At 34.4% G+C, this 25,569-nt stretch overlaps 1 protein-coding gene across 2 annotated transcripts in view; it reads left to right on the forward strand.

Annotated features, from left to right (window-relative positions):
* LOC100722511 (ubiquitin-conjugating enzyme E2 E2) overlaps positions 1 to 25,569 on the forward strand; it is a 370,467-nt gene that overhangs the window by 243,459 nt on the left and 101,439 nt on the right. For both annotated transcript variants that reach the window (XM_003480168.5, XM_023561705.2), the window contains exon 4: positions 20,467 to 20,599. In XM_003480168.5, coding sequence (XP_003480216.1) covers positions 20,467 to 20,599 — 133 coding nt within the window. The remainder of the gene's footprint in view (positions 1 to 20,466; positions 20,600 to 25,569) is intronic.

The raw sequence follows: 25,569 nt of genomic DNA on the forward strand, positions 1-25,569 counted from the left end.
ACCTGCTCCTTAGTGTTTACTGTGATATGTTTGCAAAATTAATGCAAAACACCAAAAATAGTTTTGGTATTTTAAGCGAGATCTTATTATGGAAAAGTTTGACATAACACTGCAAAGCTGTTTTTCCCTGAGGGGGGAAAATAGATATTCAGTAAGTAAAGTTGGCTACAAGGAATATGTAAATACCATTTTAAATATGAAATGTGTGTTCCATTGGAATTTGAAAATAAAATTGATTGGGTAAGTTAAAGGTCTAAGAATTGGGCTTTGAGATAATTTTTTGTTATTTAATTGGTTTTAATTGACACTAACAGAAATAAAGTAGGTTTTGCAGCCTAACTGACTTATTTTAGAAATCTAATCCTCACTTGCTTGCTCTGTGACTTCAACACATTAAAAAACCAAGCCTCTTATATAAATTGAACGTAGGTCTAGTAAGTCTTACTTCATGGAGTTAAAATCAAGATTAATTAATGAAGGGCTTGCTGCATTGTTGGGATAAAGAGATAGGTAACTATTAGTCTTATTTTTAGTAATCTATAGCAGATATGTTACTGTGGTTATGTAAGCCCACCATTCAAAGCCTCAGTGTACTAAGAAATTTTCTTTCCTGAAACTTCTCCTACTCTTGTTCCACTTAGACTATTCTTGGATTTACTAATCAACAGCTGTTTCAAGTACCCACAACTCAAAAAGGATGTATGTAGTTTTCTCATATTGTTCACAATTTTTAACCATGGTACCATAAACAAAAAAAGATGTTAAATGAGAAAATGGAGGCATAACCTTGGTAAACTAAGAGCATAGCATTTCCAAGACATTTAGTTTGGGCATAGTTACATCACACTGAGCATCTGCAATAGCACTTTACTCATAGCAGTCACTAGGAAATCAGAATTAAGTTCATTATAAATCTGCTTAATTGGGGAAGATACCTGACTCTACAGTAGTGAAATGCAGTGAATAAGAAGAAATGACTAAATTCTGATACCAGAAGACCTGAATTCAAACTCTGCTACTTTTGTTACATGATTTTGGGCAAGGCATCTGTCATTTGATAGGAAATTAAAAGGAGCAGAGGAAAAGGGATAACAAGCCAAACAACTAACAATAAATTAAAGTAGACATGGACTCTGAAGATTTAGATCTTGGCTCTAGAACTGACTGCTTATGTTCCTTAACAAATCATATACCTATTTATGTCCCTCATCTCCAAATCGAGTGTGATGAAATCCATTTCATAGGCTGAGGATTAAATTAGAACGTATGGGTGTGTTGGCACCCATTAACTATGTATATGCATATACATGTATATACTGTAAGCATATACTATGTAAGTATATACTATGTATTCTATGTTTGTTTTTAAACTTTATGGATATCCATTGCCACAGTTATAAAATGAATGACTTGTTAGACAGTCACCAAGATCCCTTTGAACTCTTGGTTCAGGCCACTAAAGTACCATAGAGTGGGTGGCTTAGAGATAACAAATTTATTTCTCCCAGTTGTAGAAGCTAGAAATTAGAGTTCAAGTCACCAGCATGGTCAGGTTCTGGTGAGGAGCCTACCCTCTTCTCATTGTAGCCTAACATGACAGAACAAGGATGAGTATGCTCTCTGGGATCCCATTCATAAGAGCTAATTACCTCCTTAGGTAATTAGGATAGTATAGGCGGTGAAGAGAGGCCTTACCTCCTAATACTATCGCATTGGGGATTAGGATTTCAACATATACAGAGAGAGGACACATACATTCCAGTCATAACAGACTCTAGCATGCTGTATCAGTTGCCTCCTAGCAAATAGATACTGTTATTTGTAAGCTCAGTAAGGATTCATTACATAACTGAGGAAAGCAGGTAAAGAAAAATGTACAGTATACATCTAGGTTAAATAAGATGCTAGGAAAATACACTTTATTATTAACGTTATGACTTTACCTTTATAGTAATACCAGTGGACATCTGTGACACTCCTTCTAGGGTTTGGGTGTTCCATTCTGCACAGTAAGAACATCTGTATATAGCACGCTTGTGGTGATTGAGCATCTCAGTAATACAGCACAGTTGAAACTATAAAGTTTATAGACAATTCATTGGCAAAGAGGAATTGTATTTTATAATGTAAATATGTCAGGTTTGGCTTCTTCTTAATATTATATGTGATTAAGTTCCCCAAAAAACGTAACATTGATTCACTCCATTTTTCAGTGAGAGATTCTACTTGTTGAAGAAAAAAATACAATGTTAATAATGTGAGTTTTTGTATTTAAAGTGCTCTGATTTCTAAACTAAACACAAATTCAGTTTGCTTATTCTTCATTTTTACAGAGATCTGCACACATAAATCTTGAATGTAGTTCTATCTGGCAGATTACAAAACTTAACGATATATTATAGTAATAAGAGGAAGACCATACAAATATGGAGGCCCAGCTAAAGCTATGTATCCAAAGGAGTCATTACTGCTGCACCATAGCTCTTTGGTTTGCCAGAATTCTCACTACGCTTCTGTACTTTTTACTCTTTTGGAAGCTCAGCATCTTGGGAAATCAAAAGTTCTATGCTCATAAAAAGATACAGATCCTACCCTCTTTGATCCTGGAAACTGACAAAACCAATTCTATAGGCATGTGGTGTAATGTAGTGTATGCCAGAACATTTGGTCTACCAGAACAATAAAGTTTGACATTGTTCCAAGTAAATGGTTGGATTTAAGAACCATATTTGATTCCAAGGCTGATATTCTGACAACAAATAATAAATGAAAACAATGTAAAAAACAGAAATGTAAACAGTCATTTTCACACCACTTAGGTTTTAAGTGCTAATATTCAAAGTTTTAACTATGTAATCTTTCCAACAAAGTATTTAATGAGATTAAAGTATTTGAAAATAAAACTGATCTAGCAGTTTTGAGCAGTCTTCTTCTCTTCTCCTGTTTTTTTGTTTTTTTTTTTTTTTAATTTTTTTTTTGACCAGGGATTGAACTCAACAACCTTGCGCTTGCCAGGCAGGTATTTATGCTGCTGAGTTAAATCCCCAGCCTGAGTATTCCATTTTCTTTTTTAGTCCTGCTTCCTTTAATATATATTTCTTGGTCTGTATTTACAGTTGCCGTTATTAATATATAGCGTAGTTAAAATGAATAAAATGGATTTTTGAAATTCTAATTAGTAAAACAGATCATTTGAATTATGGAGAACCAGGAGCTTGCCAACATTTATGTTTGGAGATTTTGTATTTTAATCATGATTAACTATGAAAGGGAAACTAGGCCAAATTATTTTGTTCTGTATTTTGCAGTAAAACCTGCACCTCTCTTTGAAATCCAGGTAATCTAAATTTACAGATGTTGTAACACACCTTTTACCTTTTCCGATATGAGACTGTTGTAATAAAAGGAAGAACATGTTGATATCTAATTATTCTAAGGGAAATACACTAAGTAAGGAAATACCTTAAGTATTGCAAAATAGACCCTTCTGTAATGCTGAATACTGTGGTGAACATAGAAGTTTTAACCATGTTTGGAGAAAAAAATAAGCATTAAGAGTCAAAGTGTTTATAATATGTCTGTTAAACTGATTGTCCCTAAACAAGAAAGTTTAAAACATGAATTAGCTGAGCATGTTAGTGTACTCAGTTACAAATGGTTTCTTTTATTAAAAATATTCTGTATTCTGTCTTTATTTTAACATTATTCTGCAGAACTAAAATGATACAATCATTAACAACATTATAATTTTAACAATTTATAGAGTTTAGCATGTTCTGTTCATAAAGAATGTAATTGTGTTTGTAGTGATTAGATTATTAACCTAAAATAGAACTCTTGCATGAATTAAGCGTTTCTCATACTTTGCAAATCCTTAGGCAATTGTGAATATACAAGTAAATAATATTGTACTTCACAGAGAAAGCAGTTTATTATGCAGGAATACAATTTTAGGAGGTTTTGTATAATTCATTCTTGGATGGAAAAAATACAATTTTAGGAGGTTTTGTATAATTCATTCTTGGATTTGAAGTAGATAAATTCACAAAGTGTAGTACTTAAATGTTCTACAGATGTGTTTTAGAGCTTTTTAGGTGGCTGCTTTAAAAAATAGTATTATGTTTTATTTCAGACATGCTAGTGTATACTGGTAAAATAGACAAGTATAATATAATGTACCTGGAATAAGCCAATTGTTTTTAAACAAGGTATTAAAATCCTGAATTGACCTTCTGTCTTCTGTCATTTGAATAAGATTATACATTTAAAATCAAAGAAGTCACTTGTTGTGTGGTATAAGTTAGGATCTGGAAAGGAAGTAATAGCTATCTAAGCAAAAGCAAGTAATATCCAAGGATTCCTTTTTATTCACTACGTGAGTTGTTAGTCTGTTTTTGTGTTTAAAGCTCTTTGCTTCTTGATGTGCGTGTGTGTGTCACATATGCATTGACTATTACCTTCTCTTCTCTAGCATATAAATTCCAAACTTTAGATTTGTTCACTGCTAAATCTGCAGCTGTTAAGTAATACATGATAAACAGGAGCTTAGAATTACTTGTTGAATGTATGGATAAATGAATAAGGAATTTCATTTTGCTTTTTTTTTTTTTTTTTTTTTTTTTGCTTAACATTTTTTGAGGATTCCTTCATGTTATTAAAGAATAAAATATCTTTTTATTTATTTTTTGTTGGTACTGGTAATCAGTAAAATAGCTTTTTAAAGTAAAAATTAAGGTACACTAAAGCTTAGATTTGCATTTAAGTGAAAGTGAAATCTGATGATGATGTTTTCGGGTTTTTTTGTTTGTTTGTTTTTTTCATTTTTTTTTTTTATCGGTACCAAGGATCGAACTCACGGCTGCCTGCTTGCAAGGCAGGTGCTTATGCCGCTGAGCTGAATCCCCAGCCCCTGATGATGATATTTTAGGAACTTCATGTTTCTTCAAGATTGTCAGTGAAAGTTTATGTAGATTTTATTTTTTAATCCAGCAGTTTTTTCAGGAAAAAAATTATAGGACCAAAGTTCAGTATCATAACTCATATGAAGCAGGGTGCTTCCCTGGCAGGAAGTTGGACTTAGAAGTGAGGTTGGGTGGCTGGCTTGAGACAAAAGTTGTAGAGTTCTTTGATGGGAGGCAATTTGAGAAAGTTATGCATGCCCATAAAATACCGTACTTTAGTGTCCTGTTGATTATTTTAGCTAGCAGTTTACTAATATGTATTAATTGTTAAAATATGTGAAGCTGATGTCCTCAGCATTGAGGTCCATGAAGTAAAATAAGCATCCTATAATTGTGTAGTTTTTCATCATTTTTTACCCTGCAAACCCCATTCAGCTTTAAATGATGGTGATCAAGCAGCTGTACTCCTTTTATGTCTACCACTGATGGCGAACATGTAGCACTCATGCAGCAGCATGCTGTTTTATCATTGAAAGCTCTTCTAAAGGGTTCACTTATCACTGATCTATACTGTGCAATACATTTTTTAAACAAAATTAAATTTTATGTTCATCTTGGCCAAAACTAAAATAGAGTTAGAAAATTTAGTTCTGCCAGCTCATAAAAATGTAATAATAAATTTTAAATCTATCCTGCCACCTTTTATTGGTCCCACACAATTATCTTTTTCTTCTACTTTGTTTCCTGAATCTTCTCTTTCTTTTCTCTCTCACTTCATTTTACTGTCCATATATGTCCAAGACTCAGTGAGGAAATAAATGATTAAATGCATAGGAATGCTAGGGTAACTTGCCTCATTAATCTCGTTTTTGTTGTTGTTGTTGTTGTTTCTCAAATTTCTCCTTATATTCCTTACTGGTTTCCATTATACACTGAAATTCATGAGAAGACATTTGGCAGGGAGTTATGCAGGGGAAAAAGACATTTTAAGGATCCAATATGAAAAAGTGGTTTTTAACAACCATCAGAAATGTTATTACATTAAAACTGTGATGGAAACTGATTGAATCTGTGATACTTCTTACAAAGTTACAGAATTGAATATCTAGACAACAGCATGACCTGCTCTCCAGAATTGATAAGTGACCATTGAGCAAACCTTATCTTTTTATATTAGTTCTGTAAAGTACTTAATTGACACATTTGCTTCAGACAAAATCTTGCATGAGCACAAGACCTCCATAGTCACATATAAAGAGAGGGTATAATTGGGAAAGTATTTTGAATTCCTAAAATATCATTACCTGTGTCACTGGAAAGTGATCATTGACATCCTAACTAACCTGTATTCTGTATCCATTTTCATTCAACTTACCAAAAAATTTAAAATTAGCATATCGTGGAGGGTTTGAAAATCTGAGGAACAAAGGACCAAGCAAACAATGTAGACCATTTAACTTTTTATTTAAAAAAAGAAGAAAAAATTCTAAAAACAAAATAGAAAAAATGAGAAAAAAGTAGAATGCAGAATTCAAAAAAATAACATCATAAAATCACTAGTTGATGTATGACATATTGTCATCTTAACAATAGTTGTTAAAGTTACAAAATTGAAGCATAAAAAAGTGGCTGGACACTCGAACATTGGCAGTGTAGTCTCTTCTGTTCAATGATCTAATAGAAATTTAGTAATATGAACATCTGTCTTACACACTATACTTACCGTTATATCGTTTAGAGCACATTCCTTCCCTTTCACTTTTACAATATCTATTATACATTTTGGATCCCATTAACACAGCTTAACTTAAATGTGTATAACAACAGATCCAGTTGGCACATCTCCATCTTCACTCTCTTCACACTTCAGTCCTTCCATAAAACAAATAGCGTAAGTTTTGATATATTACTAACACTACTGGTAAGCACTACCATATTTCTAATGTTACTAATAGAATTAGTAACATCATAAAGTCACTAGTTGATACAGCTAATTAAAACATTTGACCATAGTCTGGAAGAATCTCCAAGTAGAGAATTGGATGACTAATCATATACTTTCATTTAAATTTTAAACATTTTCTTCAAAATCAATAAAGGATCAAAGTTTTTCATCAAAGGAAACTTAGAAATAAAGACAGAGTTATTCTCAGCACCAGCTTTTCAAATTAACTCTATTTTGTAATACCTTCAGATTTATAGGAAAGTTACAAAGCATTTCTGTATACTCTTCATCCATTTTCTCAACTTAAGTTTTTATTTTACTGTTTTTTAAAAAGAAAGGCTGAGGAGACATGACTACTGCCATGGTTTGTCCCCTCTAAAACTCATGTTAGAATTTAATGAGCTATTAAGAGACAGGGCTAGGTAGGACCTTTGGGTTGTAATTAGGGACTGTCTCAATGCAATATGTGGATTATCTTGAATGAATCTGTTACAGATGCCAGTAGAGTTTGGTCTCTCATGCTCCCTTTCTCTTGTCATATGATGTCCTGGTGTGCCACTTTCTCTTCCAAAAGGAAGACCATCAGCAGATGCATGGTCTCTTGACCTTGGGCCAGAAGCATGAACGAAAATTAACCTTTTCTTTGTAACTTATCCAGTACCTGGTGTTGTGATGATATGACAACGGGATGGGGACTGAGACAGCTGCTAAATGTACTATAATATCCTGCATAGAAGCCTGGAGCAGAAAGAAGACATTTGGTGAAAACAATGGAAATCTCAATAAAATACAGATTTTAATAAATCACTAATTGTGACAAGTACATAAATGTAACATATTATTAATAGTGGAAATTAGATGGAGAACTTAAAATGTTTCTCTAAATCTGATTTTTAAAGCAATGTTTATGTTTTAAATACAGTATCCCCTCCCGAAAGAGAAAAACCCCAGTTAATCATATATTTAGTATCTACTCTATCCTCAGCACATTTTGGTCAGTATTGCAGGTGTATTCACCTATTCAGTCAAACTATGTTCTGGGAGTATCTGTTGTGTCCCAGACACCCTTTTTAGGTGCCTAGGTTGCAAACATAGGCCAGACACAGTGCCTGTCCTCCAGGGACAAGCAATCTATAAAAGATCACCAGTGGTGTGCTAAACAGCAAATCTGACTCTGTTCTGATCTGGTCATCCTTTATCTATTATATGTTGAGAATCATGTTTAAATTACATATTCCAAAAGCTAAAGAAGATCCAGAGGACAAAGAAAAAAAAACAAAAATGGAAAATAAGTCATTTTAAAAACCATAAAATTGGTATAGTAAAAGGATCTCCACTTCTCAAACTTTCCAGGACCATACCTGAAAAGATTTTTAAAAGAAACTGGTACATGGTATTTTGAACAGAAATAAAGAAGACTTTAAATTTACCAAAATTAAGTAGAAAATGAACAAAAGTAAAAAATTCTAGCTTAGGAAAAACAGAATGCATGTAGTTAAGTATGATGTTAAATGTAATGGAGGAACCACCCTCTTTGATTTAGAAAATTTTATGTTCTTTGAGGAATTAAAAGAGATAATTGGTAGTTTCCAACCCCTGAGTGGAATACTCTTAAATTTGGAAATGATATTAAATACTGACAACATTTTAATAAGTATGTAGAATATCAATGACCATTTTGTAAGTTTAACACATAAATATTAGAAATTTGCTTTGGGGTTTTGATCTTCCCCAAGGACAATTAAATCCATCAAAGCGAAGAAGCCCAGCTGGCATAGGCACTTGACTAAATCAAAGAGATAGGGCTTTTCTGTAATATATTCTGTTCTCAACCTTTGTTTCAGCATTAACATTTGTCCTTTCAAATGCTCCTCTAGACAATTCACCTGCATCAAAAGAATAATAGCTTTAAATAGTGGTTGTTTTTTTTTTTTTTTTTTTTTTTGTATGTAGACAGAAAGTATTCTTTTTGAAGACTTTTTTTAGGAATCAGACTATCCTTACATTTTCACTTGAATTAATTACTTGGTGTTTTCAGAGCTTGGCTTTCACATGCTACATATATTATAATTGCACTGTATCCTCAGCATTTGTTTCAGTTTATAAAAAGTACAATTAGCCTTTTTCACGCTTAGTTCAGGCACAATTAAAGCCCCCCTAATGATTAGAGATTGATCTTGCCAAAACTGAGAAGGTGTTTTTAATTATTCATTCCTCAGTTTGTTTCTTACAGCAGCCTCAGCTGTGCTTTATTATTCAAAGGTTAATGCAAAGTGAAAAGTGGGTAAATTAAATTTGCTTGGCAGCCAACAACCCGGCATAGCATACACTATACGATGGGAATGGGCAGTGTAAGTTAATTTCACCATTGCAGCATTGCCAAAAGCAAAAACCACTAAATCCTCAAAGATAACCCAGGTTGACAGTGATTATTAAGGGATCCTAATCTAGACTTTTAAACAATTGATCTGTAAAATCAGTTTGGCTTACAAAAAGAGAAGACAAAGACTGAAATCTGAAAGACAATACTAGTTACTGTAGAAAATTGAGGTAGATTCAATAACTGATGAATTTTTTATAATATTAAATCACCAAGTTGAGTTGTAGAAGTCATTTCTATAAATGTTTTAAGAGAGCCACTGCAAAATCTCACATGAGAGTTAGGGCAAAATAGACCATCATTAGACAGCTAAGCTATTGAATGGTGGACTATGAGCTAATATGAAAGTGCTGTCATAACTCAACTGTAGTGAGCAAATCAAGGAACACTTTCTCAGTCCTTTAATTTTCTTTCTTTTTAAAAAATAACCATTCTTGCAAGCAGGCAGTCATGAGTTTGATTCCCGGTACCAATAAAAAGGAAAAAAGACAAAAAAAAAAAAAAAAAAAAAAAAAAAACATTCTTTATAGCTGTGTAATCAGGAATTAGTAGACTTCTTAAGAAGAGTTCCATTAGAAATACATGAATGATTAGGGGAGGGGGAAAACTCATTTTACTAAGAAAAACATATTTTGTGAATATACCAAAGGCCAAAAAGTGACTTAGTCTGTTGGTTACACATTTTATCTTTTCACCAAGGTGTTGTGTATGGCTGGTCTCTTGAAAACTTCCTTTTGGGGCAGAACCTGCAGAGCTCAGTTAAGTACCTACTATCCTTTTTCTGTGGACAGATAAATCTGTGCCATGCCACCCTTCCTGTTCCCGTCCTTTGCTGATAGGTTGAAGGGAAGAAAGAAGGTTAAGAGATGAAATCTATTCATGACATTGAGGACCTAGACTTAAACCTCTGGAGCATCCCTTTCAAAAAGTGCCAGAGAAAAACCACAAAGCCTGATTTCACAAAAGCCACTGAAAGGTATTAGGATGTCTAGGTTTATAAGATTAAATAGGGCTTTAAGGACATAAAAAGTAAGCAGAGCAATCTCATTTTAGGTAATCCTATCACATAGTTGTAATGAAACTTAAAGGTGATACATATGAAAGTGCTTTGTCAGCTCCATAAACCTATCCAGAGATAAACTGTTGTTAAATCGCTAAATAACTGAATGCTGTATGATTAGCTTTAAATAGCTAAGTGTAGCCAATACTAGAACATAGGCTTTCTTTAGACTGTAGTATTTCTAATTTGCTGTTTATTGGGATTTGTAATTTTAGCCAGTTTTAGTCCCTTAAAAGAAGTGTAGGGCAAGGGGAGGGGAATAGGGAAACAAAGAGGAATCAAGATGTATCATTATATAGGTACAAATCCCCTATGATAAATATGATCAATATGTATATCTAAATTGTACTGATAAACAACTGGAAAAGTAAAAAAAAAGAAAAGAAAAAGAAATGTCGAAAGCTACATTTAGCTTATGGTACTATTTAGTTGTACTATTCTGTCATGGTTCTCCATTTTTCCTGCTTCTACCCTTCCCTAAACCTTGCTATCAGCAAAAACACATGAAAAGATTAGCTTATGAGTGCTTATCTGATTTTGAAACTCAGTTCTACAGTGTAACTGTTGCCAAATCGCTGAGCTTCCTTGAGCTTTAGTAGCTTCAGATACCATTTAAGTTTGCAGAGTAGTGATGGCAAGGAATACACATTAATAAGAACAGTTAATGTGGTTTAAAGAACCCACTGTTTTCCAGGCACTACACTTGACACTGTAGATGAGTAAAATACCTCATTCTTAAGAAACTATCTTGGTTTCTTTTCTCATTGCTAAGACAAAATATCTAGTTAAAGAAGAAAAGGTTTATTTCAGCTCATAGTTTGTAGAGGTTTCAGTCTATAGTCAGCTGGCTCCAAGGCAGGGTGGCATGGCAGAGGGGCATCACAGAGGAAGAGCAATTCATGGCAAAGCAGGGCAGGCAGAAGCAGCAACAGAAGTGAAAAGGCCTGGTTTGATATCCATCCAGGCTACCTCCCCTTTGAGCAATGCCACCCACACCCAAGGTGGGGCACTCTAAATCCCAGCAGCACACACCCTAGATCCAGTCACCTTGAAAAGCCCCACCTATGATTGCATGAGGTTTGGGGGGACATCTAGGTACAAACCATGATAGGTCCCTACAAGATAAAGTTCTGTTTCTTATAGATAAGGGAAGAACTGGGGCTTTGAGAGGTATGAAAGGTTTATAGTACCTTATCTGGCATATAGAAGATGCTCAATAAATGACTGATCTTGTAGCACATGGGTTTCATTATATATTCCCTGCTTAGAATCTTCCATCAGTGTCTGATACCTTTTAATGTATTCATGACAGGACCATAATTCTTATGTCTTGCTCTTGGGCATCTTGAATCACCAGTGGTACCTGCATGACTGTCTCATTAGACAGTTCCGTCGAGTGGTACAAGCTGCCTTTTTTAAAGCAGTGGACTCTTTCAAAGACCATTTGAAGTACATATACACCGTGGAATTTCTCTTGTTCTTCAGGTGGAGTGAGGGGAGAGAGTGTAGGGATTCCAGAAACTTCAGTGGAGCCAAGAGCTGCTAGGAGCAATGAATTGGAAAACCCTAGGTTTCCAGACAATATTTTCACTTTTTTTAGTGTTTAACGTCATCTCTAACCTTGAGCACATACATTTACTGTTCTCCAAGCAAGCAATCTACATTGCTCCTCCCTGCCTTTTTCCCATGAAATGCCTTTGACCTGTTGTTTGACCTGTTAAGCTTCATCTTCAAGTACCTGTTGAAATCTGCCTTACTTTTCCAGCCTGCCTAAACTGCCTTTTTTATGAAGCGTTTCCCTATGCGGTTAATGTCAGTAACAACTGTGGTAACAGCTTATTCCCACAGTCTGTGCATTCTGAGAGAGCCTCATATTTGCTCTCCTCCAGTCACTGCTGAAGTGAAACATCATACTGCTGTGGTGTAAGACGGGGCAAAGAAGCCTCTCCAGTGGCCGTGAAATCATTCTTTATGCAAGGCTCCCATAGCATCTTGATTATGGATCCCTCGAAATACATATACCTTGCCTTCTTTCATGTTGCCTAGATGGGAAGCTTCTTGGGAATCAGCACTGTTCTTGTCTTCCCTGGATCATACAGCAGTGCCCTATGTATAATGTACACTAAGGAAAAGGTGGATGACTATTGAAAATAAATCTCGTTGCCCTGTAGCCAGTATTTTGGTCCTATGGGGAATTTGCATTTCCTTGAGTACTCGGGGAAGGTTTGAATGAGGTAAACTAAATACATCACCAGTTAACAATCTATTTTTTTATGTGTTATTATTTACAGGGTCTATCTCAGTCACCTAGCATCTTTCTTATCCTACAGTGCTAACATTTAGCCTTTCTCTTTTCCTAAACTGGGGAAGATGGGGGAAGTTTTTCTGTTTTTTAATTGCTGTTTTTGTTGAAGTGGTAGCATGTGTCTCATGAAAGTAAGAGGATGACTTGTGTAGGTGGAACCAGGGATCAAACCTGGGGTGCTCTATGACAGTACTACATCTCCACCCCGTTTTATGTTTTTATTTTTAGATAGAGTCTAGCTAAGTATCCCAAGGAGGACTTGAATTTGTGACTCTACTGCTTCAGCACCTCAGGTGCTGGGATTAGAGGCATTGCCACTGTGCTTGCTCCAGCACATGAATGTCAACGCCTTTGTTAGAAAGCATGCAGGAACTTAGGCCTCGTGCTCTTGATATTGCGATGGGGTAGGAGATGAGTGACTAAAGCTCTTCTACTAATTACAAACCAAGAAAGATGGAACTTAGTCACTTTTCAGTTTCTCTCATGAGCCCAGCGTTTAATAAGGAGAAGTGCTGGAGACCAAGAGACTTCAGCATGCATGAAGTCATATAGCAAGTATAGTATGCAGAGCCCTTAAAGAGAAACTTCCTATTTGTAAGCCTTGAGTCCAGGAATCTTAGGAGAGGCAAGCTTCAGGTCCTTCATTCAGTCATTCTAGTTTCTCACTTGAGTACAGTAATAATATAAACTTATATATTCCTAACTAATGAGGCAGACACTTTTAATAAGCAGTTTTCATATTTTAGCTCATTAAATGCTCACATCAGCTCTGTGAGATGGCATATCTTGAAAGATGAGGGGATCGAGACATTAAGAGATTAAATAATTTTCTCTGAGTTAGTGATAGAACCAAGATTCAGACTCTGGCTTTCTGGATTATTTGAAGCATACCTTTTTAAAATTAACTTTATTGGTATACTTTGATGTACATAGTGGTCACATTCATCGTAGAGAATTTTTACCTGTAATATATCTTGATCCTTTTTTTCCCATTTCCCTTCCCTCCCTTCCCTCCTCCTTTCAACTTTTTTCCTCTCCTTTTATTTACAGAAGTTTTGTTTTCCTTTTTTTCTATTTGTTTATCTCTTCCTTCCCTTCCCTCTTCCCATTTGACTATTTTCTTCCTACCTCCCAGTATCTCTCATCCATTTTGGCCTTTATTTACATGAAGCACATGTTCTTTACCACTGCACTTTACTGAAAAGCTAATGTTTTCTGAAAGATGCATATTTGCTATTCTTCAACAAATCTTTATTAAGTGTCTGTACATCCTAGTCCCTTTTGCCAGTTAATATAAGAGAACAATAATACTGGGTCTCAGAGCTAGGTGGCAGTGTCGGGGGGAGAGAGAGAGAAAGATTAATAGACTGATTGAGACATTGATTGATTACATGGCTACTTAGCAAACCTTTGAGGCATGTCCCAGAATGAAAACATTACAGATGTCCAGGTGTTGGTCCTGATCTGTGGTCTCCTATCTTAAATAGGCACTTTATCATAATGACATTCATGTGTTTGTTGTTTGTTTTTTGTTTTTGTTTTTTCACTGACTCTTCCTATCTGAATAAGCAGGCAAGCACTTTAAAATCAGAAGGCTCAGAATTTTTGGTATGTGTGTTGCCTTGGGTAAAGCATTCACTGATAGTTATTTTATCTTTGAAATGAGGATTTTGGATAGAAGTGATTTTCTTCCTACTTCCCATTAGCTGTCATCCATTTTAGTCCTTATTTATGCTTTTGGTTTCTCACAGGAGAAACAATGTGGTATTTAAACTACGTGTCTGATTTATTTCCCTTTAATTTATAGTCTTGAGGTGCATCTCTTTACCTACAAATTACTCAAGTTTATCCTTCTTTATGACTGATGAGTATTACATTGTATGTAAAACCCTCATTTTCATTATCCACTCATCCATTGATGGCCATCTAGGCTATTTCCAAGATTTAGCTATTACAAACTTTGCCACTAATAAACATGGGTCTGCATGTATTGCTGTGTATGATGCTTTTAACTCTTTTGGGAAGATACCTAAATGGGGAATACCTGGGTCAAACAGAACCTCTAGTTTTTAGTTCTTTGAGGTATCTCCATACTGATTTTCATATTAGTTGTACCAATCTACACTCCCACCAACAATAGAAAAAGGTTCTTTTTTCCCTACAGTATCACTAGCATTCATTTCTTGATGATAGCCATTCTTTCTTATCCTTAGCATTATTTTAATTTGCATCTCTTGAATGACCAATGATTTTGAAGATTTTTTCATACATTTATTTGCTGTTTGTACTTCATCTGAGAAGTTTCTATTCATTTCAGATGTCCATTTTTGGATTGAGTTTTCAAATTTGGGGATCCAGGCAACACTTTCAGGACCCCTTCTGTCTGTCTGTCTGTCTGTCTGTCTCTCTCTGTCTCTCTGTCTGTCTGTCTCTCTCTCTCTCTCTCTCTCTCTCTCTCTCCCTCCCTCCCTCCCTCCCTCCCTCCCTTGCTCTCTCTGACAGAAGCTTTCCTTCTCAATAAATATATTCTGCTCAAAAAAATAAATAAATTTGAGGGGTTCTTTTTGTTTATTTTGTTTTTTACTTCTCTAAATATTCTAGATGTTAGTCCTTTGTCTGAGGAATAACTGGTGAATTTTTTTCTATTCTGTGGATTGTCTCTTCACTGTCTTGGTGATTTCTTTTGCTGTACAGAAGATTTTTAAAATGATGAGATCTCAGTTATTGATTCTTATTAATATTTTTGGTGCAACCAGGGTTTTGTTCATAAAGTGTTTGACTACACCTATGTCTTCTAGAGTTTTACCTATTTTATCATCCCAGCATATCACGTATTTCTGTTTCAGTATTTGGATTTTTGATCTTTTTCAATTTTAGTTTAATGTATGGTGAGAGACAGGGACCTAGGTTTAATCTTCAGCATGTAGAAAGACTGCCAGCTATTTCTTAAAAAGGACTCACCTTAGTATAAACTGTCAGTATTATTAGCTTTGTTGTTTTAGTCCACTGCTAATAACTGCCTAGACAGTTACAATAATTCCATAAATAATTAAGTTCAAAGAAGCAACAAAATTTAGGGTTCTGAGAGCCACATAAAACTCAGAATGGACACAAATTGAATTTACATTTTCTATAGACAGTCTACTTCTTGGTGTGGAATCTCCTGCCGTCTGCTTTTGAGTTCTTCCTTGATGACTATATTTGCCTACATCAGTGGAGGTAAACCTATGGTACATATTCTCCAAGGAGATGTTTGAATCATTGAAAGCTCTTGCAGGTTCACCATCAGTGGCTTACATTGTACAGATGAACTATGGTTACCATACTTGGAAGGTCAGATCATTTTAAGGTTCTTCAAAGTGATTCAAGGAAATATCTTCATATTTGGGGAATGAGTTGATGCTAATTGTTTCCTGTGTCTTCTTTGTGTTTTTAACTCTCTTCATTTTCTTGAAATAATTTTATAACTATAAACCTTTAATTTACTTTTAAGCTCATCCTTCTGATGTCTCACCTGTTCATATCGGCTCTAATTGTAACTTTGGGAGTAAGCATGTGTATTATTCATCTGAATGAGTAAGCTTGTCTACAGTAAAAAGTGCTATTACCAAGGCTGCAGTGCCCTCTTTACTGACTACATTTTGTCTCATTGTCAGCTTTAAGAGGGTTAGGTGAGATAAAAGACTGGGTAGGAATACTGTGTTGTGGGCCCTTGCACCATTGTTTGCCATGTGTTTCAGCTATTTCCATTGACTAAGGATAATTATAATTTATTTTATTTACTTGATTTTTTAAATAAGAAAATACAAACACCTGGGATACAATTAAGCTCTGCTTTTATTTTTATGTCTAAATCCATTTCCATCCGTCTTCTCACTCTTTACCCTTTGTTCCTTGCATAATCACTATCATGACCTTAGAGTTTATCTTTCCAGTCCATTTCTTAAGGAATCCAATATAAATATTAATCCATAAACAATATATTTATACACTAGGATCAGAGTTTTGGTTTTTGGTGTATGATGCTGGGGATGGAACCCAGGACTTCATGCATGCTAGGCTAGTGCTCTGCCACTGTATTACACTCTGAACCCTGGTTCTGTTTTTATTTATACAGTGGTACCACACTATATATTCACACACTGCAACTTGCTTTACCCACATAATATTTTTGTACTTTTTTACATATATAATAATGTATCTAACACCACTTGAGTAGTTTATAAAACTTAGTAATAAAACAGATCATACCAGAATCCACGACACACAGAGAAGTAGAACGTGCCCAGAACCACTGGAGCTCCTGTGTGCTGCACCTCAAATTTCTGTTCCCACCCAGGAAACTACTTTTCTGAGCTTCTTTCTTCTCCATATTTATTGTGTCCCTCATCAATATATTTTCCAATTTGCTTGTTTGTTTTAAAACTTTGTTAGATACAGTACCGTCTGAATACATTCTTTTAAAAGTTTTTTAATTCAGTGTATTCATAGGGTTTATTCATATTATTCTGAATATTTTAACTGCTGTATAGCATTTCTTTGAATGAAGTTATTCATTTACTGTTAGTAAATATTTGTGTTGCTTCCAGTTTTGCTGTTAGAAATGCTTCTACCAAAGTTTTTCTACTTACTTGTCTTTTGGTACACCTGCAAAGAAGTTGCTGTGGGGTACATGCCAAGGAGTGCAGTACTATTCCTATTCCTAAAAATAGGAATATATTTAACTTAGCTAGATAAACTCACATTCTTTTTAATATGCTTTTATTTTTAATTGACACTATCTAAGAGGCACAGTGCGATATTGTGTAGGGTGCATAATGATGAAATTGGAGTAATTAGCATATTCTCATCTGAGAAATTTTGTCTTTTTTTGTGTGTTGTGGACATTCAAAATCCTCTCTACTAGCTGTTTTGAAATATTTCGTTAATTATTGTCAATTATAGTTACCTCCTTGTGCTGTTGGACATTAGAAGTACTTCCATCCAGGTACTTCATATCCACTAACTACACCTCACTCCACTCTCTCCCTGTACACTTCTGAGGCTTGGGTAAATATAATTTATTTTCCGCTTCTGTGAAATGAACTTCTTACCTTCCGTGTGAAAACAATGAAATATTTGGTTTTCTGTGTCTGATGTATCTTACATAACATAGTGTCTTCCATTTCCATCCACGTTGCTACAAAATTTCAAAATCAAAATTTTACTCTTTTATGAAGGGAGGTCTGCATTCTTATCTAGAATGACTGAACACATTTATCAGCAATGTGTTGAACCTCTGCTTTTCCCACATTCTCATCAGTAGTTTTGTTGCACATTTATTATTGCATATATGTTTTGTAAAATGGTATTACTGCTTTGTGATTTTAGGTCTTATTTCCATTGTTTTTTTTTTTTTAATTGAGCATTTTTCATTCATGTTTCCTCTTTTGGGAAATGCCACTGAGCTACCCTCTGAACACTCGTTCCGTTTTTATTTATACAGTGGTACCACACTGTATTCACACACTGCAACTTGCTTTACGCACCTAGTATTTTTGTACTTTTCTACATATGTAAGAATATATCTAACACTATGTGTTTTGTAATAGAATGCTAGGGTTTTTTCTTAACAATTCATAGGAATTGTATGTCCGGACACTAAAACTTGGTCAGTTTTATATGATCTAACTATTCTCAGTTTGTGGCACGCCATGTCACTTTGTGTACTCAGACTCTAAAATTTTGACTTTTGAATGTAAGCATTTAATCCACAGGATTTGTGTGTTTGTCAAGGTTGGGACCCAGCCTTTTGGGCTCCATTTTCCACACTGTTTCCAGCCCCATCAACTCAACTCAGAAATGTCTCTGAGTTTCCAAATAATAAACTTTATGATAAACTTTTTTCTTTTCTTTCTTTTCTTTGCTTTGCTTTGCTTTGCTTTGCTTTGCTTTGCTTTGCTTTGCTTTGCTTTGCTTTGCTTTGCTTTGCTTTGCTTTTCTGTACCGGGATTCAAACTCAGGACCTTGTGCTTGCCGGGTGCTGTGCTCCTGAGCTATTTCCCTGGCAGTATCAACTTTTCAGGTTTCATTTAAATAAAAATATTTTGCACTTTTCATTGGAATTATAATAAAACGGAGAAAACATCTCTAGGATATTAGGTTTCCTTACCCATATATCTGATATCACTCTTCATTTAGTTTACACTTTTGAGTGTATTTCAGTAAGTTTTACACATTTTCCAGTTTGGTACATTGAAATGAAATTCATATCTGAATATTGATCTTACATCAACCGTACTGTTAAATTTTTATTAAATTTAATAAATTATATATATGGTGGAGTTTTTCTGCATACATACACATTAAAATGCCATTTTATTTTTTCCATCCCAATGCATATGCCTGTTTTTTCTTTGTATTTTTTCATACTTTAATGAATACAGTCTAGCATATTATCGATTAGAAGGCAAGCAACTATACATTGCTCCTCCATGTAAAGGGAACACTTAATATTTTACCACTGAGTGCAGTAGTTGCTGAGAATTTTTGTTAAATGTCCTTTATCAGATTAAAGAAGTTTACTTGTATTCAAATTCTAAAGTTTTTGTTTTGTTTTAGTTTTGTTCGTTAAAATACAAATAAATGGATGCTGAAGTCTAGTGGACCTTTTTCTGCATCCAGTAACATTATTTTCTTTTCTACTTTAATGTTAGTGAGCTTAATTACATGAATAATTTTGTTATTAAACAATCCTTACATTCCTGGGATAATCTCAATTTTGTTGTGAAAAATGTTCTTTTGATGTGCTGCTCAACAATGAATTTTGGTAGATATGAACTAATTTCAAAATAGAGAAAAGAAATTAAAATTTGTTGAGAAAAGAAACTAAGGGTTTCCCAAGCAGCTTACTAGATTTCCATTTGGCTACAAGTAATGAGAATTTCTAGTTCTTGATGAAGCAAGAAAAAAAACATTGAAAAGCTGCTGCTTTTTCTTTCCACCCCAGTGCCTGAGAGCAAACCCAGGATCTAGTGCATGCTAGGCAAGTGCCCTACTGCTAAACAAACCCTGAGACCTCAAAAGCTAAATTCTAATCTCCTTTTCCCTTTTATTCACTGAAAAAGCATTAGTTCTTTCACCTTACTTGGTTCATGTGGGCCTTATTTTCCTCAGTGAATGTCTCTGCAACTCAGAAGCGTATTTTGGCAGCTACTAGCCCTGTGGCTTCCTTTGCTTTGCTAGCAACGTAAACATGTACTTACTAGCATTGGGAACTAAACAAAATCTGCACCTCCAAAAATTTCTCAAAAAGTAATAGTTAAAAAAATAGAGTTATCTTATGTACAGACTGCATGGCTCATGACAAATGGGCTGGCATTGGGGTGCCTGAGAGTGCATAGGGTAGGGAGAAATGAAGAAGATCCTGACTGGATGTGCTGTTGAGCTGAGTCTTCTGAATTATGTGTGTTTATTGATCTCCACAAACCTCATTTGTGCTCTCAGTTGTTAGCAAAAGAGTTTAGACTGTTCTCCCGTGGTTTTTCTAGCTTTGAAATTTTGTCTCTTTGGCCCCAAAGCTGTTTTTCTCTTTTAAGAAAGATAATGTCATGTTTAATCAGTTGTGCTCCTACCTCCATTCCTTGGAATCTTTTGTTCCATAAGCTTAGGTTTCTGATTGGTACAACAGAATCTTCTTGGTTCTGTTTTATCGTGTAATACCCACCTATTTCATTTATGATGATGTTAACATATGAATCATAATATAGAATTAATCTGTTGACTTTGTTACATTTTTATAGACTTGCTTCATTTATTATTACTATAAATTGATTTTTTAAAATTTGAGAGTTCGTGTAATTTCTAAGCAGATTTCATTTGTATGTCTTATTTCAGTGCTGGACCCAAAGGAGACAACATTTATGAATGGAGGTCAACTATATTGGGACCCCCAGGATCTGTTTATGAAGGAGGAGTGTTCTTTCTTGATATTACCTTTTCACCAGACTATCCGTTTAAACCCCCTAAGGTCAGTATGACGTTTTCGAGCATATTAGTTATATATGCATATATTTTTAAAATATGCATATCTAGGAATACATATGTTTTCTATTAACATATACACCTTTCCAGAACCAACAATATATAAAAGGAAACAAGATGAAAAATTATAGGCTATTCCCCTGCCTGAGCTTGTTATTCATATTTCAGTTCTTTTTTTCATTCTTTCTCATCTCCTTTCTGTGGTACATAGTTTAATGTAACAAAAACAGGTATTATGGGTACAAATGGGGCATCAAGGCTGAGCCAGGAATCGCCCTTGAAACTGGAGAACCAGAATAGCCTCTAGCTGGATTCATAGGTGGAGCCAACTTCAGGACTCAGGGAAGATGGAAGAAGCCTCACCAAAACTTGTTTAGGGCACCAGCTATGGCTCTGAGTTTCAGCGCCACCGCCTCTGCAGTCCAGCTGCTCATGAGAGGTTTGGAATATATGGCCCACAGCGACTTAAAAACTCTACCAACAAAATTAGTCAGAAAATATTTATGGAAAGCTAGGCACATACAGTGGTGAATGTCTGCAGTCCTTTCTAAAGCAGGAAGATTGAAAACTTTAAGACAAGTTTGGACAACTTAAGATACTTTCTCCAAAAAAAAGACTGGAATGTTGCTCAGTACTCCCTGAATTCAATCTCCAGTGCCACAGAGAAAGGAACATTGAAGGAGAGAAAGAGAGGGAGAAAGACAAAGAAAATTAATGAGGTAGATATTTAATACAAATAAGGCCCTGGGTTCAATCCCTTAGCATGGGATTGGGAGAAAATATGTATTTTTATTTGTTTGTATTTATAGTAGCCCAACAGTACAACTGATTCATGTAAAGTCATTTATGTTCATGTCTGAGGAACATACAAGAGTGCAGTACAACCAAAATATACAAGATGAGATTCTGTATTTTTAAGAAATCATTACAGTCCTATTTCCTAAGGTTAGTCATTTGTTTGTTTTAACTGCATAAGCATTTGTTACACATTCTAGTAGAGGAAAAGACCTGAGAACACTATGTACTGATTACCAAGAAAGAAATCTCATCTGTCCTTGACTTAATTTCTCAATGCAAAAAGAAATAAAAGCTTGAGTTGCAAATTGTAATAAACAGTTTTCAAAACAACGAATAACACCCTCCCCCTTCAGCATGACTTCTTGTCTTTCCTTTCAACTAATCTTTCTTTTCTTCCCTTCTTTCTTTGGATGCCAAGCTCAAGCAGTTACTACAATTACGCTGATTTACTGATGAAGAAATCACAGCACAGAAAAACTGACTTACCCAGCATTATGCAACAAGCAAATCCTGGTATCAGGATTTAAACCTGGAAAACCATGCCCTAAAACCTTCAATTTTTTATTTAAGTTGACAGTGCTGGGTGGTACTGCTTACCATCTAGAGCTTGCATTTGGTAGCTTTTCCATACAAAGCCACATTAAATCTAATACTTTCTCTTTTTACCAGATGAGGAACTTAAATCTTTCCACTCTAGTTAGACTAGCCTATAAATCGCTTGAAGTATCTGTTTTGCTTCCCAGTGATACAGGAATCTTCCCTGAGAGCCTTTTCAGGAAAAATGGACAACATGAGGAAAAGGACAGGAAACTTAGACCAGGTAGTTACGCTTATAACTCTGGTGCAACCTGTGGATCATAATAGATGTTTCTCAAACTCTGTGGGCTTATCCAATCAAATTGCACATAACACATTTATAAATTAGACAAAATCAAAAGGGAGAAATAAATTGAATAGAACTATTGAATTTCTGAAAAGGCCTTGATAGAATGAAAAAGTGAGTCAAAAGCTAATAAAATAGTCTTAAACTTAGTCGACTAAGTATTATTTCATTGAAAATCGCCCAAAAAATCATGATACAAGACAGAAAGAGAAACCTAGTTTACATTAAATGGAATCTGAGGGCTTTTGACTGACTAAAAAACTCAGTGGAAGCTTGAGGTTCTTGTACTCCCAAAGAGACTGTTTTAGGAGTATGTATCTGTACTGTATCTCTAATTAGATTTGTATCTAGGATGGCTCACAAAAATGGAAACAGGAGGATGTTGGTTTCAAGAAAGTAGGTATCTATTCATTACAGGGAAAATCCAACCCGCTGTTGTACAGTTCACTTTTCACTAGTGCTGCTTCTGAGATAGGTTTCCCCTTACTAGGAGCCTTCAAGAGAAAAGCTGAATTACTGCCTGTCAAGAATAGAGCCAGAAAAAAATGGAATCTTTCCATTGATTGAATCAGACTTGACAACCTCTAAGGAACAACAAAACTCGAGTTTGGTAACTAAATCATAATTTAGATACACATTTAATAGAAACCTAAAGAACTTTTTAAAAGCAAATTACTGTCTTCATATTTTTTAATTTTAGAAACTGAAAGGGGAAAGGAACAAAAGGGAAATGTAAAATAAAGACAGAGAAAAGGAAAATATGGAAACAAAGCATTATTGCGGGATTCAAGGGAGGATAGGGAAATGGAGCACAAAATGAGTTACCTCGTGTACAGGTACAAGTTCTCTATGATGAATGCACGATCATCATGTTTATCTAAAATATACTAATAAACTCTGATTAAAAAAGAAACTGAATTTTGTAAACAGATGCTTAAGGAGAAAGCTGTTAAAGCAAGGACTTTTATTAATAATTTAAAAATACAGTTTGTATGCCTTTCTAGTCTTCCATTACTACATTGCACTTAGGTATATTAAGAATTTTCTTGGAGTTTTTTGGTTTGGTTGGTTTGGTTTGGTTTGGTTTGGTTTGGTTTTCCCTTCTGCTCTCATCTTTTGCACTTTTTTCCACATCAGCCACTCAGTTTGATTTACAGACATGTCCCAGAACTCTGCAGAATGAACCAGGGAAGTTGTAAATGTCAGGGAAAATTGATGGGGTTGATGTTCACAAATAATTCCAATTGATTATCTGTGTAGCTATAATTATGTTTGGTATTTATGTACCATAAATGATTGTACTTAAGAGATTTCCTTTTCAAATCCTCATACGTGGACCACTTTGTGACCATTTTAAGCACTGTACACTATAGAGCTCAAATATAGCTTACAGTTAGTGGAGTTACTTGGAGTACCTCTTCTTGCTACTTTTTAAGAGTAGGGCTTCACCATTTTGAACACTTTACATTTCAGTACCTTTCAAAATTATAGATGTCATATTTCAGTAATTTCTTCTATAATTTATCTTAATTCTAATAAAATTTTATCACATATGTAATGTCTATTAAACTTAGCATCCTAGTTCTAAGTAAGTTGAATAGTAGTACTTTGCAGATGCCATAATTCAGTACAATTTTAGTGTATCAGATTTTTTCTATGATCTTTATGTTTTGGCTTTTACTCTATAGCATAAGTTTTTTATTTCAGAGTACAGTATTTAAGGGCCAAGGGTATAGCTCAGTGGTGGAATACTTGCATGGGGTACACAAGGCCCTGAGTTCAATTCCTAATACTACAAAAAAGATGTTTAAAATATTTTACATCCTGTCTCTGCATAAATGACATTGACATATTTGATACCAAATCTTCAACTGAATATTTAACCACCTGTGGTAATAATAATGTTTCTCTGAGAAAATAGCTGTTTAATGGAATTCTATCTAGAATAATACATTGTAGCCAAAAAAGAAAGTGATATAAACTGCCATGTGTCTGTTTTGTTTTGAGATGAGTTCCAAGTTTCCAAGCTGTCCTAAAGGTTGAGGTCCTTCTGCCTCAACCTCTCAAATGCTGAGATTCCAAGAATGCACCATTGCACCTGGCTTTGTCGTAGTGTTTTTTAGTGCCATCTTTATTTTTCAGTATATATATATATATATATATATATATATATATATATATATATATTTGTATGTTATATATCTATTTATTTGTAAAATAGAAATTGTTTTACATTTTCCAGGGACTTTATTTTTATTATAAGTACTTCTGTGCTCATGTATATTTTTTTATTTTAAAATTTTAAAAATAAGTATTTTACTATTTTAAATTTTGCACTCTGCATATTTGTTATAGAATGAAAAGCAATTTCAGACTAGTAGAAGGAAAAACTTTTACCTACAATTTTATCCCAGACTTTCAGGCCATTTTAGTATATTTCTCTCAAAATTTTTGTTCTTTGTATATGTGAATATACATATAATACACACACACCCACATGTCTTTTACCAAAATTAGTCCCTACTCTGCTTCATAATTACTTTTTTTTCATTTGAAAGAGAAAAAACACACAGATAAGGAAAAAAACAAGAGACAAACAACAAGGGCCTGGGATTAAGCATAAGCAGGTGCCTGGCAAGCACAATGGGTTCAATCCCCAGCACCAAAAAAAAGAGAGAGACAGCTAGAAGAACAAAAAACTCAAAAACAATAATAATATAATATTCAAAACAAGATGATAGGGATTTAATAATGGTTGTAATATTGCATATTGTTATCTTCAAAAGAGTTGCTTAGGTTACCAGATAGAGACATACAAAATTGATCTTTTTCTACCTATTTTCATTATAGATTCTAACAAACATAATTATGTTATAAGGGTTGAGGCTACATTTTAGTCCATGTTATATAAATATACCAAAACTTAATCCATTTCCTGTGATTAAATATTTGGGTTTTCATCAGTACTTATGTTATAATCGGTGTTACATGCTTATACATTTAACTTTGAAGCTACATTTGTAGACCTGTTGTTGTTGTTGTTGTTGTTGTTGTTGTTGTTGTTGTTAGAACTAAAGATTGTACCCAGAGTTGCCCACATGCCAAACCTGTGCTTACTAAATTTCTTTTTTTTTTTTTTTTTTTTTTTTTTTTTTTTTTTTTATTTAAGAGGAAAAAGAGAAAAACACAAAACAAACCAAAGCGGCGTAAGGGTACACGCAATACAGAACTACAAAACAAAACAAAACAAAACAAAACACAACAAAACAAAAAAA

The sequence above is a fragment of the Cavia porcellus genome, unplaced genomic scaffold (genome assembly GCF_034190915.1).
Source record: "Cavia porcellus strain 051 isolate PalLab524CR breed Dunkin Hartley unplaced genomic scaffold, mCavPor4.1 scaffold_10, whole genome shotgun sequence".
Taxonomy (NCBI): Eukaryota; Metazoa; Chordata; class Mammalia; order Rodentia; family Caviidae; genus Cavia; species Cavia porcellus.